Raw genomic sequence first — 17,246 nt, 5'->3', positions numbered from 1 at the left:
AGGCTCTGGAAAGTCAAAAATAGTGAGATATCTTGCAGAGGGATGCAGCACTCTTAAAATTCCCAAGCTTCTGTAGCGTGATCATCGAACAATCAAGCGTTACATTCAAAATAGTCAACAGGGTCGCAAGAAGCGTGTAGAAAAACCAAGGCGCAAAATAACTGCCCGTGAACTGAGAAAAGTCAAGCGTACAGCTGCCAAGATGCCACTTGCCACCAGTTTTGCCATATTTCAGAGCTGCAACATCACTGGAGTGCCCAAAAGCACAAGGTGTGCAATACTCAGAGACATGGCCAAGGTAAGAAAGGCTGAAAAACGACCACCACTGAACAAGACACACAAGCTGAAACGTCAAGACTGGGCCAAGAAAAATCTCAAGACGGATTTTTCTAAGGTTTTATGGACTGATGAAATGAGAGTGAGTCTTGATGGGCCAGATGGATGGGCCCGTGGCTGGATCGGTAAAGGGCAGAGAGCTCCAGTCCGCCTCAGACGCCAGCAAGGTGGAGGTGGGGTACTGGTATGGGCTGGTATCATCAAAGATGAGCTTGTGGGGCCTTTTCGGGTTGAGGATGGACTCAATCTCAACTCCCAGTCCTACTGCCAGTTTCTGGAAGAGACCTTCTTCAAGCAGTGGTACAGGAAGAAGTCCGCATCCTTCAAGAAAAACATGATTTTCATGCAGGACAACGCTCCATCACACGCATCCAAGTACTCCACAGCGTGGCTGGCAAGAAAGGGTCTAAAAGAAGAAAAACTAATGACATGGCCTCCTTGTTCACCTGATCTGAACCCCATAGAGAACCTGTGGTCCCTCATCAAATGTGAGATTTACAAGGAGGGAAAACAGTACACCTCTCTGAACAGTGTCTGGTAGGCTGTGGTTGCTGCTGCACGCAATGTTGATCGTGAACAGATCAAAGCACTGACAGAATCCATGGATGGCAGGCTTTTGAGTGTCTTTGCAAAGAAAGGTGGCTATATTGGTCACTGATTTGTTTTTGTTTTGTTTTTGAATGTCAGAAATGTATATTTGTGAATGTTGAGCTGTTATATTGGTTTCCCTGATGAAAACAAATAATTGAAATGGGTATACATTTGTTTTTTGTTAAGTTGCCTAATAATTATGCACAGTAATAGTCACCTGCACACACAGATATCCTCCTAAAATAGCTAAAACTAAAAAAGCCCCACTCCAACTTCCAAAATATTCAGCTTTGATATTAATGAGACTTTTGGGTTCATTAAGAACATGGTTGTTGTTCAATAATAAAATTAATCCTCAAAAATACAACTTGCCTAATAATTCTGCACTCCCTGTAAAGTTCTATTTTGGTCTCATCTGACCACACAACCTTCTCTAATGATTCCTCCGTATCATCCTAAAGGTCATATGCAAACTTAAGACGGGCCTTGACATGTGCTGGTTTAAGCATGGGAACCTTTTGTGCCATGCATGATTTCTAAGTGGGAGAAATAGCAAAATAGCAGGGTGTTTTTATTTTCATCACTGTATAAATATATATATATATATATATATATATATATATATATATATATATATATATATATATATATATATATATATATATATATGTATAATGTATGTGATATTACATGCATGGTCCTGCTTTTCTTTAATTGTAGGATGAAAATAGTAAAAGTAATAAAAGGCCTGTTTCTAGTACAGTCCAAACGCCAACCCAAAAGCCTTGTCTCATCCTTGCACGTGCAACAAAAGGAGCTGCAATGATGATTTCAGCCAGAAGATGGCTTCAGCAAGTAAATTATTTTCGAAGTTACATACTCCTTTTAGTAGGTGTCACGATTTAGATTTTGGCTTTTGTCTTAACTTAACTTTTCTGCAGGATATATGAGTTCTTATGCACGTTTGAACACGCAAAGTCAGCTCCTTGGGAAAAATGAATATGCTGAAAGCAAATTATAGGTCACCTTTCATACTACACCCCTTACTTCACCTACTGCCACACCTCCATGCGAGTGCTCTCTGGCAGGGCATTTGTAGTTACCGAACACCAATTTATAGTTCTGGAAGACAAATGAACGTACATATCGGAAGATAGTGTGTGACATGTTTTGAAGAACCTACCTTCAGTCTGGTTACATCATGCAATGCTGCAGATGGGTTGATAAGCTACAATCGCTCCTTCACTAGGTTGTTCCCATATGCAAAGTACAAGAATGTGTGGCTGTGTTCCATGCCGAATCCAGTTACCAGAAACTAAGACAAAAAAAATTGATCACATTACCTCGATTTTAGCTAACCTGCATTGCTCTCTGTTAGCTTAAGATGTGATTTTAAGGTTCTGTTAGTATTATACAAAATCGTGCAAGGACTTGCTTCCTGATATCTTTCAGATATAATTTCCCCTATGTTCCGGTCCGGAGCTTCCGCTCTGAAAATGCTGGTCTACTAGTGATCCCAAGGGCCAAGAAGAGATCCGCAGATTTGAGAGCATTCTCCATTCGATCTGCAATCTCAGTGGAACTGATTAAATCTAGGCTTAAAACACACCTATATTTCACGTTGACAATATCTGTCTATTATTGGTTATTGCAACATCCGTTGCAGCCTGGTCATCCACAAAGGGGGATTACCTCATGTGTGGTCCCTTCTCAAGGTTTTTTCATTTTCCTCCTGTTGAGGTTTTTGAGTTTTTCCTTGTCCTCATGTAGGTTTTAGATCAGGGGATGGTGTCATAATAGTCTGTGTTCTGTGCAGCCCTTTGAGACTCTTTGTGTTTAAGGGCTATACAAATAAACACAGTGGCTAAACAAACAACATTACATTTTGACAAAATGTGTTTTTTTTCTTTATTAGTTAAACCGACCTTTATAAAAATGTGCAAAACTGTTTCCACAGAAGAAAGTTTGAATTAAGTCCGTCAGAGGATGAGTGGAGTGGAACTGAAAGAAGGGGTCCTGGAATTTAGAATCACTTAGACACAAAACCACTAAAAGTGCTCACATACTATATGCAGTGCCCTTTGTTATATTATGTTGTGACCATATATGTAGCTCTGTTGTTTTGACAATGAGAACTAAAGGTCTCATTTTACACATGCAGTCATCCCAACTGCATGAACAACCCGTTTTATGATTCAAAGCCTTCTGAAAACCGGTACTGTCTTTTTTCTTTGTGATTGACGGTGTGCTCTCCACTTCAGGTGTCACTCTGGCTTCTTGGGATATCTTCACCTAATGCTTAATTAATTTTCCAGAGTGGGTTGTGGTATACCCAACCGTCTCCCTACAGATAAAAAAAAAAAACAGGAATATCTTTTTCAATTTTTATAAACAACACTAATTTTGAGTCTTTTAACACTACCTGTTTTTGCCCTAAAACGCCTGTACTTCTGATTCCTCACCTCTTTGATGAAATATTTGGGCTTCCAAAGAGTTTTAGTGACAGCTCTGTGTTTCTCCTCAAGGCGTTGCTTCTCCTCAAGGCGGTGCTTGTGTTCTGCAGCGTCATCCATTCTTCCTGCCCTCAGAGATGCAGTGACATGCTGCCAAAGGCGCCTGGCCACGGTACAAAAAAACAAGTGTGATGGGTGGGCTTCAGTCAGACAAGTTCACACTCCAATAGAACATTTTTTCATGATCGGTTTTGAGGAACCCGCAATATGCTGCAAATTAGTTCCCTGATTGGTCAAAAAACAAATAATAAATGATAACAAAATAACTCAAGAGTCACAAACCAGATCAGCATCTGTCTAGGAGATTGGAACAGACCATTCAAACACATATTAGTGTCTTACCGGGACTCATTCTCTTCCTGCTTCTCTATTGGCCTGATTTTCTTTTTGATGACAGGCAGTTTGGAGGTATCGATGACCTTGCTTTCTCCATTCTTGTAAGTAAACTCCAGCACACCGTTCCACTCGCCTTGGACTTTGCAAACTATATTTCCTGTCTGGCTGTGCTTAACTTCAGCTGTGACTCTGTAAAAAAACAAATGAGTTAGGTAAAGAGACACTTATATTTACTTGTTATAAATACCATATTTCCTGGACCTAAATTGCTTCTTTCCCTCTTGGCCAAAAACGTACAATGTTTTTTTTTTTAAAAAACCTTTAGTTTTATGCAAATAAGAAAATGTTAGTTTCCGACATTACAAAATATAAGATGTATTTTTTCACTTTCACACTCACTTTTTTGACTCTTTCTGGGAGATTGATACAGAGGAGGGGGTTCCCTGCCCCCTCGCTCAACTCAACTGATGTGTTGCCACATCTCGTTGGGAGTCATTAAGTGACCCAAACCCCCCAATTCAGAGAGGCAATGGGTACCAATGTTATAAGTCTTAGGTATAGACCAGCAACCTCCCAGTCTCGGGGCAGGCGCCCTCGTCCCAAGGCCATCCAGCTGGTGTACAATTCGGTATAGAGTTTAAAAATACAGGACTGTTTGAATTTTGGATCGTTAAGACGTTTGAAGTATCAGTCTGTGATTACCCTTTTGGGGTTGTATATGAATCTATCCCGTAATATTTTTTCAGGGGTTAGACTCCAAAAGGAACCCATGATAAGGTATAATCCATAAAGTAATAACCTTTATTTTTAAGATGACTAAATAATGAAATTTGCTACAATACATTGAAACTAAAGAACAAAAGTCACTCTTGAGTATATGTTACAGTAAAAAAAAAGTGTTATGCAAAATAAGTAAAATATGGAATGGATACCTTATTTAAAGTGTATTATTAGTAATTGAACGGCAACAATAGTATCATATGTAGGCGGGCAAAATTTTCTGTCTTTGCGTGTTCTTTCAGGTTCTTTCACATTCAGGTTGCTAAGGGTATAACAAACGCTGGGTTGCAATTTCATTAAGGTTATTATCAAAATAAAAATAAAAATTAAACTAGGCTTGTGAGTACAGAATGAGGCTGTAATGGTTTCACAAGTGCCTTTTCAAAATGGATGACTATCATTTGTATACAAGAGTGGTGGATCTCGACAGGGCTACGACAAAAACAAACATTACATAGTTAGTGGAAAATTCCCCAAATCCCAAGGTTCACACCAGTCCTTTGTCCAAACTGAATGCTGTAGGTATTTTGATAAGACTCAAGGAAAGAATCAAGGCTGACCCACCAAACAGTGAATCAGAACACTACTTAGAACAATGTAGAGACTAGATAACGTCTATATAAATGGATACATTGAGACATCAGATTAATCGAATAAGAAGTAAATAGGCAAATAACCACATTCAAATATGTATATGGATAATCATGAAGGGTATTCATTACCACCAACGGATTAACATGATCAAAATATCGTATAGATGTGATCTATTAAAGAAGGAAACAATATAACTGGAAAGTCATATAATTATGACTATATAATGTGGTGACACACATGAATGTTACAACAACTGTGTGTCCACTTACCTGTGAACTTTCCCTCCATAGAAAGGTTTGGTATGGAACGTTACTGTCGCTGAGTAGCCTGTTTTGGCACAATTAATTGTGACCTTCCCCCCCAGCTCCACCCAAGGCACTGCCAAAATGGAGCGGGCATAGGCACAGGGAAGTGTGAAGATGTACTCTTCATCGTGCTCTAATAGATGCAGGACCCCTGCCACATGTGGATTGAAAAAAAAGAAGTCACGACATTTGAACAATTATCAACATTAATAAGCACAATGTCCTTCATATTTATTTCGAACACCTACAGTACCATACAGTAATACTCACTATAACACAGTGGTGGGCTGTTCTCAGACATAATTTGTTGCCAGGATCAGAAATCTACCCTGAGGATTTCAAAATTAGCTCTGCAGGCCACGAGGCATAAAATTAGTGACGATAAAGCTGATAGCCAATCGGATTCCTAGTTGAAGAGCAAGCGCCTTCTAGCGGGCCTAGGGAAACGTCACCGGTTTCACGAACTATGATTGGCTAGGGGGCGGTAACAGAAGTATCGCAGAAAAAAGGGGAAGAAAAATACTGTTTCCCCGTATCCACTGCTTCTGTTGAACAGACATTTACAGCCCTAAAGCGAATAAAAACATATGCAGGAAATATGACAACACAGGCCCGACTTTCAGCATTAGCTTTGATGGCGACAGAAAATAACTTCTTGATGGAACTGAAAGGCACGGATAATTTCCCCCCTCACTCTCTCTGTCTCTCTCTGTCTCTCTCTATCTCTCTCTCTCGCTTTTCTAGCTCTTTCCCTCTTGCTTTTCTCTCTCTCTCACCCTATACCTCCCATGCTTCTCACTCTTGCTCTTTCTTTCCCCCTTCTCTCTCTGTCTCTCCTGTGGTTTTTGCTCTCTCTCTCTCTCTCTCTCTCTCTCTCTCTCTCTCTCTCTCTCTCTCTCTCTCTCTCTCTCTCTCTCTCTCTCTCTCTCTCTCTCTCTCTCTCTCTCTCTCTCTCTCTCTCTCTCTCTCTCTCTCTCTCTCTCTCTCTCTCTCTCTCTCTCTCTCTCTCTCTCTCTCTATATATATATATATATATAATCTCTATCTATCTACCCTGGTCATATCCCTGGAGAGAGGTGACTGACAGCAAAACAAACACATAAAAAAACAAAGAAAATAAAAAAGAGGAAAAGGTGGATAATCTCCACAATAGGGTAAATAAAATCTTCTCAAGGAAAGAAAGGCTGTATATTTTCCACAACTATAATGTATTCTGGGGGAGTAAAATGTGGCTATATTGCTAAGCAATATTACAATTTCATGAGGTTAATATCGATGCTTTTTTGTATGTAGCTGCAGAATTATTTTTATAACCATACAATAGTTATTGACAGTTAAATAAATTCAGACATAGCACTACTGAAGGCCTGAGTGTGAAATGCACGGCCCACCCCGCTATAACACAATTTACTTTTCACAGTTATCGCTACTTAATGGATTTGCATTATGCATTGTGTACTGCATTCGTATTGGCTAAACAGTCGCTCAACTTATTATTATTTGACAGTACAGTTATTTATAAAAGAAAAAATATATAACAACAAAAATTTTTTGAACTATACTTTTCGTTGTTAACCAAATGATTGAGATCATTTTAAAATAATTGTAGAAAAAAAAAACAGGTTTGTACTTTACAGATATTGCCTATCAAGGGTTATTGTTGTCACATAAACCCTGCGTAGAACAGGGGATTGCTGTATATGGTATTGGAGTCAAATCCTTCAATAAAAATAAGGAACACTTTTCGACATAATATATGTTGTAGTCTGTATTTAAGGCATCCTATAAGAACAGTGGATTTCAATTAGAAGACTAGTTTAGATTTTGAGTTTGTATAGGGACCGTCTGACCTGTTTAATGCAGTTCTGCAATGCTTGTGTGCCATGCCTCGATTTGTAAAAGTCAATACGACAAGTATATAAAAGGGTCGATGTCTGTTTTGTATTGTCTATTTGTCTGTTTCATGTCCCTCCTCAGCTCCCATCATGCTTTGCTCCCTCTTTCTTCCCTGACGGTTATATAACAGCCAGCTGTCTTATGTCCAGGTCAACTGTGTTCACATCTGTTTCCCCAAGACACATAAACACATACACACACATACATACACACTCAGCACATAAAGCAGAGTCCATGCATGTATTGTTAGACACTTTGAGCAATTAATTAGTAAGAATATTTTACACGTCCTTCTGTTTGCATAATTTATTTCATACATGTGCATTCACTTATGTGCACATGTGCAATCGCTTGATTGGATGCATTCAGGCAAGCACGGTTGTGCAACTAAGAGACAAAGACCTACAGTCAAGTAACAGAGATACTTTCTTCACAATGCCTGTTTTTTATGCATGGATAGATGGATGGATGGACAGGCATATGTATGTATGGACAAAATGGGTAACGCCCCTAAATAAGGAACTTAACCTTTATGTCATGATAATAAGTTTTTATACGGCGGCACGGCGACCGAGAGGTAAGCGCGTCCGCGGCACAGTTCTAAGGTCATGGGTTTAAATCCCGCTATCAGCCTTCCTGTGCGGAGTTTGCATGTTGCGTGGGATTCCTCCCGGCACTCCAGTTTACTCCCACATTCCAAAAACATGCATGTCAAGTTAATTGGCTGGTCTAAATTGTCCGTAGGTGTGAATGAGCGACCGAGTTGTCCGTCTCTGTGTGCCCTGCGACTGGCTGGCAACCGGTTCAGGGTGTCCCCTGCCCACTGCCCGAAGATAGCTGGTATGGGCTCCAGCAGCCCCGCTACCCTACTGAGGATAAGTGGTGCAGATAATGGATGGATGGAAGTTTATAAACATTTCTTTGAGTCAATAATTGGACAATATTTTGTGTCATGTAACTTAGTTCACTAGTTTACATTAGCAATAGAACCCTTTGTACAAGAGTGAGTCATCCTGTTTATTGCAGGATTGTTTTTGTTATTCCATACCTGTCAACCTGTACGTTTTTGCCGTACAAAGTAAGTTTATTATGCATTTTAAGGCGTGTAACGACGTACGAGAAAATCTGTACGGAAAAACGCAAATTTGTCAATGATAGGTATAATTCGGTATACACCGCCTATCACGAAACGGCAAATCAATCAAGTCAAACGAGTTCGCCCCGGTAGCCTCTATCTCGGTATTGTTTTTTTCGTTGCAAACAAAGCGAGCGGTTTGATGTAATGAAAGGAAGTCCGTCTCTTTTTAGAGAACCAGCTTTTTCAGCTCAACTCATTAAAGAGAGCCGGCTCACTTGCTTTGATGCATTATATTACGAATTATTATGTTGTATAAAGAAGTTAAGAAAAATCGGAAGTATAAAAGGAGGAAATGAAAAAAAGACAGGTTTGTGGTTATCCCTTTAATCAGTATATTACCAACAATAATTTAATGCAGAAAATGAATTAATAATTTGAATAAGAAAATGTATTATTCAACTTAATTATATTTGCATGTATTTCTTTCTTCTACAGTGAACGTCCAAACTTCTTAATTTTTTAACTTTTTTCATAATAAACGTCATTCATGTCGAGCAACTCAGGATCTCACAACAAAATGTTAATTAACAATATATATGATATAACGAAACAAATGTACAATGTAACATGTTAAACGGCATAAATAAACACGTTTCAAAAAAAATATGGTGTAAAATTATTTTGTATTTTGTGAGGGAAAATACGACAGTTTGTAAGAGCATGGAGCCCTGGAGCTTGACAGGTATGTTATTCAGTGTGAACAAGCACTGTCAACATTAATAGTGCAGCTTTGATGCAACCTTATTGACCTGAGGACACCATCTTCACACGGTTGAATTTTTCTCCTATTAGTATGCTTAATTAGTTTCGGATAGTTGTCCTTTAGGAGATGTGGGTATTTAAATCATTATGTTGCGGTTTTGTTATTTTTTGTTTTAATTAGCAAAAAGGTGCACAGCTAATGCTAAAGCCCGACACAAACCTGGCGCAGTGTGAGGAATTTGGCTGCATAACGCTAACAGCTGAAGCAGTTTTCACCTGCGCTGTTGTCAGCTCAACTCATAGTTGCATACATCGTGCGTTTTTGGATCAAACTAAAGACTACCACACAGTTAGCTAGGGTTTACGAAGATGAGCACATATTTAATACTGAGGCGAAAGGCAACGCAAAGTAGGCTGCGTTGCGTAAAATGTAAGCCCTATATTTCTAGACAACTGCGTCCAGGAAACCATACAGTGGAGAATAGTGTCAGATTGCGACACAGATGGGAAATATCGTATTTCTGTTTTGTTATCATTGGTGGTTGCCGCACTAAAGAACCAAAATGCATTTGCTGGTTTTCGTCACACAACTTTAAAGAAACTCCAACGAATTGATAATGACTTCCATGATACAGAGAAAGAACTGCTGCTTTTCTGATAGATAACTTCAACTGCTGTTTAATTCAGAGGGCTAGATTTGTGAGTGTAAAAGTTGAAATACCCTGAGCATATAGTCAATATTGAATAAAGAACTATTAAACATCTAGCTTTGCTCCTGTTATGTATTATATAAATAATGTTAGCAAAAACATTGACTAATGTTTCCTCTAGAAGGGTTTCATAAATGTGTTTTGTATTCAGATTGCATGCGTTGTGAAAAAGTGTGGTTTGCTGTTTTTCTCAGTGCCCCACACACTTGAGGACTTTAGTTACCGAGGGGCAAAATGATAAAAAAAAAAATTGATACTTCACGCCATTGGCGTTGCAGCGTTTGCCTGTAAAAAGTGCCCCCCGCACACCTGACGCCAATAGCAAAAGGCCAATCGCCAATAGCATCATGCGCGGCTGGCGCCAGATGTGCGCTGTGGCTTGAGCATTCTGCGTGTATGTGAACATACTACCTACAGCTTCAATGTACACGCCAATTGCTTATGTGCTGTATTTGGCCTTCCTTTGTATCTCACGACTACATTTATAAAAATTATATTCAGGTGTGAAAGCCAATAATATCTTTGTAGTTTTCCATTATGCTCGCTGGTTGTGTAGGACCATATAGTCACATCACGCATCGCAAGGACAGCCCAATCGTCTGGTAATCTTACCTTCTCCAACCATTGAAACTCCAACTGACATTCCCAAAAACTTGCTCTTTGTCCACACATGAGTATTAACGCACATCCTCTTCTCCTTGCACTCATAGTAAAAGCCTGATACAGGCGGGTGATGAGACACCTGCTCCGCCACAAAGCGAACTTGGTGATAGTCATGTTGTAAACCGCTGCAACTCTCGGAGGAGTTTGAAGTCACCGATGTGAAGGTGGTTGCCGGTTTGGGAGCCGGACAACTGGTAGAGCGGAGGGATTGAACGCAGTCCCGAGGTACGTGCCAGGTACAGTGGAAGTTTTCACCCAGGATGGGGTTGTAGGGCTTTTTGGCCACAGCGCCCTTTCGGCCCTCGTGGAAGGCTGTGAGATAATACTCAACAAAGCGGATGATGCGATCCTCTGCTGTCAAGCCAGTGGTAATGGCGAGAAACATGTCAGGGTGAGCCATGAAGTTGGCATACATCTCTAGTAGTGATCGCTTTTCTAGGATGAATGTCGGGAGGACTACCTGTGTGAAAGGAAATTGCGAGAAAGTAAACTGATTTTGACTGATTTTCCATCCATCTTATAGTTCATATACTGTTCGTATGTGGGTAGATTTGACAGTTCAGTGATCCAAAATGATTATTCACTTTGTTTGTGTAAACCAGCTGATCAAATAATTTAATTTGGGGATGGTAAATATAAAGATGGATGGACAAAAGGACAGTTGGACAGACAGACAGACAAACAGCCAGGCACTACCGTAGTACCAGATACTTGCAACTATTGATTGATTGATAGTGTACCTATGGCTCTTTTCATGAGTACGTATGGCACAGAGACAAAATTGATTCCATGCCAATTTTCTCCATGTCATTCCAAATTTGCATGTGCAAAGCCTATTGTAGCGCAAGCAAAGCGGAACGGCTTTGAGATCAATGATGGTACAAAAGGGTACATTTCTAACCACAGTTTCTGGTCAAGATTTTACATCTGAAGGGAAATATGTCGGGATCCTCTTTTTGCAGAATTTCAGAACGTTTTTACAAAAGAACCTTAAAATGATTATTTATGACAAAAATGGCGGTCAAAATGAGTCTTAACACTAACAGTAACAGGAGGGAGACACATTTTAAGGGGTGTATTTATATGGGACCTAGGCTCTAGCACTATTATCATTTCATAGATTTTATCAAATCATCAATTGTCACGCAGTTAAATTAATTGTGCTGAAAAATTAGCTTTTGTCTGAAGAACAGGTGTGGCTCTTTCTCCCCGCCCCCCAAAAAAATCATTTTGTTTTTATGGCTCTTTGAGTCAAAAAAGTCCCCCGGGTGTACACTATTAGTTAGTATTAAGGTTTACATTTAGACTGCATGCCTCCCAAACAAAATAAGCTTTATCTCTATTCCCAGGGTCCTCAATAGGGAAGTTAGCATCTTAAACGAGAGGCCACAACGAGCTAACCTTAGTGAGGTCCATTCCAAGTTTGAGCTGTGACAGTAAATGGTGGATAATACTTCGCTGCTCATCAAGAACCCCCAGGTCCTCCTCATCGTTATCTTCAGTGTCTGTGAGCTCGTCGCTAAGATCCACGTCCTCTAGGCTTCTGCTCCTTGGCTCTCCCCGCTGATGGACAAGACAAGGAAATGCTTTTATTTATATTGTATGGAAGAAAGCACCAATACAGACTGGTTTGGCACGTGAAATCTATTAAATATATTCAGGGGGGAGGGTCAATAACACTGTTTGAACTCTTGCTTGTGTTCTCTGAACACCATTTATAGTCCTTCAAGGAATTAAGAATTGTATTAACTGTATTTTCTGCCCTATAAGAATATTGTCATACATTAAACAGGTTCATGGTACAGCCAACTCGTCAGGTCTGTACAAAATGCGTAAGATTCTGAACTGAAGAAAAAGAAAGGCATTGTGGGAAGTAATTCAACCGTTTGAAACTGAATGAAGAGAACCACATCGTGGGAAGTAATTCAGTTGTCCTGAAAGATATAAATAAACGCACGACCGCATGTATTAAAAATGTTTGTCACTTACAATGCTTAGTTTAGAGCTGAGAAAAAGTGAAACAACATTCTCTCTACTCTAACATATCTGATACAGTGACTAAGAATAGTGTGAACATGAGATTAGACTTAAAGCCTTTTCAGGTATTGTCTGTATCCCTGGTGGCCTAGTGGATAGGATACAGCGCTCTACCGTCCCGATCCAGGATCGATTCCCGTTGAATACAATGTGATGCAATTGTAAACAACCCACCATTGTCGTCCCGGTGGTTAGGATTCGGTGCCTTTACCGTTGCAAGCCGATTCGATCGTCATTGTCACCATTGCTATGCAACCATGATACGCAATAGAATATATCGACTGATCAATAATTGCACAATTATGGTAACACATTTCCAAATGTTTCTGAATATAAGGCACAACGGATTACAAGGCGCATAAGCAAATTTCTGGCTTTTTTTTTGTTTTTTGGGTGCACCATATAGTGTAGAAAATACAGTACACGGTTGGGCAAAAATACTAAACACAAGCTCTGTTTTACAACCACCCACATTAAGTAAATAATTAAACATTAACTGCTGCACTATCGTAACAATATGTGATGCATCACTACAAATATATCACACATGCTGACACACACAGAGCCACTCACTTTTCTAAGCTTGCATTCAACCACGGCAGGCATAGGAGTCCTGTTAGATTTCATGTCCAGCTCACAGGAAAAAGTGAGGCAGAGTAAGAGGTGAGAATGACAGAGACCACAAGAGGGGTAGGGGTGAATCCAGTTGATAAAAAAAACAAAGAGAAAGACAGAGATGGAGAAAGAAAGAGAGAACGTCTGCCTCCTTCGAGTATATTTAAGAGGCAGATTAAGAAGATTGATGTTAATGTTTGCTTCTATTTTGCCACCCAATCCAGCTTTACACATAAGCCCCGCCCACGTATGCACTCCCCATGTACATCACAACTCGCCCTACTTTAATAGCCCCACACACTCTCACTCTTTCAATTCCCTTGGGCGTTTGGCCTATTCTGGACTGCTTTCACTCATTTGCTTTCAACACTTTGAAAGGAAATATCATCGTACTGTGTCTTCAGAAGCAGAGCAGGACCATCAGTCCAACACCTTCTGATAACTTTACATGCCAAGATATTTATGTTCTCTTTTTGGACACAAGAGTAAAATGGGTGACAAAGAGAACTAATTATGATGGTTGGTGGTACCTGTCAACCTCAGCCAATTGTTTCCCTTATTAATGATTGCAAATCCCCCTTTTGAGCAAAAATAAACCTTAAAAACACAACGCAACACGTATTTACTCACAGTAAGACAGGTTATGTAGAATAAAAACCATTTGTGTAAACAATACGTGCAAACAATAAATTATTGGATTATGCTAGTGTGCCGCTGCAATTTTAGCAATTTAATACACAATTGCTCCGCTAAATTGGCCTTTTGGCTGAGAGTAAGTGTCCCGGCTCCTAGGCTTTGTAGCGTATTATGAACTGACCGATAACGGATAATGAATAATGAATAACGAAGATAGATAAATAACCCTTAAAAACCCCAAATTGTGGAAATATGGAGGCTTGACTTACTAAGATAGAAAGATGGATGCCAGTTCTTTTTTAGCGCCTTAATCAAGAAAAAAAGTAGATGTTGATTGTTGGCCCAGCTTATTGTCGTGACTTATTCTCAAACAATGCTCTGAACCTTGACAAATAGATTATCACCCAAAGTGACTCAGTCGAGAATCTAGTTGCTATCTTGATTGTAATCCGTCTTTTCAATATAACTCGAATAGCTTTCTCCTACCTTAGAAGATTTCCCTGATGCTGTCGAAATGAGATGCTGAGATTTCAATTTATTTGTTTATTACTTCTCAGCTGTATGACTGTAATGTTTTGCACTCTGGTCTCCCGATGTCTGGAATCAAAAGACGTCTTTTGTAAAAACGTTCTAAAATGTGGCATAGAGACTTTGGACTAAGACAAGAAAGTTGACCATATAACTCCAATATTAGCTAACTTGCACTGCTCCCAGTCCGCTTCTAATGTGACTTTAAGGTTCTCTTACTAACATAAAAACATTTGCGTGGACTTGCCCCCTCTTATCACTCTGGTTTTATTTCCCCCAATGTTCCTGCACAGAGCCTCTGCTTGGAAAATGCTGGTCTACTTGTGACCCCAAGAGCCAAAAAGAAATTTGCAGGCTCACGAGCGTTCTCTATCCAGGCTCCGGTGCTTCGAAATTCTCTGCTTCCTGAGATAAGTTCTGCATCCTCAGTGGAAGTTTTTAAATTTACACTTAGGACTTCTATTCTATAGCTTCTGATTGATTCCGACCTCCCACTTTTCTTTCCCTGTCCTTTCCCGCTGACTGGTTTGTGGTTAAATGAGGGAAAGGAATGAATCAGGATGAGTCAGCAGACCAGCACCTGGACCTGTAGCATGTCATCATCTGCATCGTCCAGTTGGCTGAGATGGGAAGCTGCATCGATGCTGTCTTGGACTTTTTGGAGAATTTTACATATTACCTATGTGTTTTATTGATGTTGACTATGTTTTGTGTATTGTTACCCAATGCAACATCTTTTGCAGCCTGGTCATCTTGAAAGAGGGATTGCCACTTGTGTGGCTCCGTCTCAAGGTTTCTTCAAAGAAAATAATAATAATAGCATCTTTCTAACATTCAATCAACTAAAATATATTTTTTTAAAAGTGCAAACATCTATTTACAAAAAAAACAAAACACTTTCTTCAAAGAGGGTGAAAAATATACACACATTCTTGGTGTATGATACAATAATGAATCAAGATCATCTAAAGGGCCGTAGAAATTCTTTGACTTGGAAATATGTGGCATAGACGAACAAACTGGACGTAACACGAAATGCAAGTATTAGCATGTAAACATAGCTCATGCATCTCCCAGAAACAATGTATGACGTAGCCAAGTATGGGTGGTTGGTTGGTTGGTTGGTTGGTTGGTTGGCTGTTTGGTTGGATCCCTTCACCACTAGTGTTGTAGGGGCACCATTTTCTGTGGTGTGTTCAAAACCAAAATCATACTACCTGTCACAAAACGATCAAGGCCAACTTTGTAGCATCGCTTTGTTTGATCAGGGGTATATTAATTTCAGTGTATTCTCGACAAACCGCAGCTTTCATGTTTCCTTCATTAGCTGCTTAGTTTCACTTGCCTAGTTTGAATTTTATGTGCCCAAAATTAGCAAACTACGCATAAACCTTAATAGAAGACGTCAAGAGTCGTCTTTGTTCAAATAGGCTTTGTTTGATTTTGCTTGACAAGATGGCAAACCAATCCCCGGGCTGTTGGGGCATCAGATGAAACCTATCTACCGGTATATCAGAATGTTCTATCAGAAGAGAGTTCTAAGCAGTCTTTTGGGAGGTCCTGGCCCCAATTGTAGCATATGACCCAATGTCGGGTAAAAAGACTAAAAAAGCTGTACATGCATCAGGTAGTGACCAACTGTAAACTCTGATTGTTCAATACCTGAGCCCTTCACAACTGCTGTAATATTTTCAGTTGACAGTGAGTGGCAAAATGCCCCTTAAGTTCGATAAAAGCAGGTGTATTTTGAAGCTTTTGATGTGTTCGTTGTTGTGGGTGATTAAAAAAATTGCATTGTAGCATTTGTAAAGCAGCACTTTGCAAGTTTGTGTGTTTGTGGATTATGATCACCTGAGTATAAAAGATTGATATGGTTCTTGTAAGGGAAAATATAGTTTGAATGTGCGTTTGTATGATTTTATCCTCAAAAGTGGCTTAACAAAGCCGAAGATTATATCCAGATGCTTTTTGTATTCTCGCAACAATTGTATCTTCTTGGGGCCTGTTAACTATAAATCAAGATGGCCTTTGTTTTGGTGCTGGGAAGTCCAGGGAAGCGCATATAATTGTATCCTCTTGGAGCCCACCAACTATTAATCAAGATGGCCTTTGCTTTGGTGCTGGGAAGTGCCGGGAAGCTTGCTCAAGAGTTTTTCTCCCTACATTCCTTTCTTTTCTTTTCCTTACTGCTCATTTATTATGCTCACACACCATCTAGCGACCAGCATCATTCACTTCATTTAAAGAAGTGTTTTCTGTCTAAACCAATCAGGTTATTTCCTTGTATTCATGTGACCTCGCTTAAGCCAATCAGATGTATTGTTCCATGCCTGTGCTTTCCAATAAATTTGTCTCTAGCCATAGGATGAGCGTGATTCCTTCCTGATCCGATTTTGAAAGCACGCGCCTCCAATGGAAGAGCTACCAAAAACCTAGATCTCCGATTCATAGTTTGTTCTTTTCTTCATTCTAATACAATCTCAAGTTTTAACCTTGACCTTTCTTTCTTTGACTTAGAACATTACCTTTATTGTAGCCGTGTCAAACGATCTGCACTTCAAACCCTATAATCGCACTTAATATTAGTATGCGAGCATTTCGTCAGAATTTAAAGTTTAAAAAAAAAAAAACACAGCTAACTGATATCTCCGAAGTTGCTGCAACTAAAACGGCTTGTTGTTTCTTTTGCCCACATAGAATTTGCTCTTTACTTCCCCGCACGAGGAACATCCAGTTAATCCGTCCTGAAGGTTTGGAGAGTGTGAAATGATCTGTCCATCATTTTGTGCTACAGAACGGACAAAGCGCTTCACCCGGTGACATATTGTTCAAAGCAACACTTCCACATGAAGTTGTTGACATTTTC

The 17,246-nt window shown here is 39.7% G+C and overlaps 1 protein-coding gene across 1 annotated transcript in view; it reads right to left on the bottom strand.

The window, feature by feature from the left end:
• Positions 1–2,834: 2,834 nt before the first annotated feature.
• osbpl10b (oxysterol binding protein-like 10b) overlaps positions 2,835–17,246 on the bottom strand; it is a 40,735-nt gene continuing 26,323 nt past the window's right edge. Inside the window, exons 7-12 of the mRNA XM_088326271.1 lie at positions 11,966–12,127; positions 10,514–11,024; positions 5,420–5,606; positions 3,783–3,965; positions 3,390–3,543; positions 2,835–3,271 (exon numbers count right to left, since the gene is read on the bottom strand). Coding sequence (XP_088182397.1) covers positions 3,227–3,271; positions 3,390–3,543; positions 3,783–3,965; positions 5,420–5,606; positions 10,514–11,024; positions 11,966–12,127 — 1,242 coding nt within the window. The 3' untranslated portion in view covers positions 2,835–3,226. The remainder of the gene's footprint in view (positions 3,272–3,389; positions 3,544–3,782; positions 3,966–5,419; positions 5,607–10,513; positions 11,025–11,965; positions 12,128–17,246) is intronic.

This window comes from Urocampus carinirostris, chromosome 2 (assembly GCF_059441175.1).
Source record: "Urocampus carinirostris isolate Australia breed hairy pipefish chromosome 2, RoL_Ucar_1.0, whole genome shotgun sequence".
NCBI classification, from domain to species: Eukaryota; Metazoa; Chordata; class Actinopteri; order Syngnathiformes; family Syngnathidae; genus Urocampus; species Urocampus carinirostris.
The sequence above is the reverse complement of the archived record's forward strand: the minus strand, read 5'-3'. Positions and strand labels throughout refer to the sequence as shown.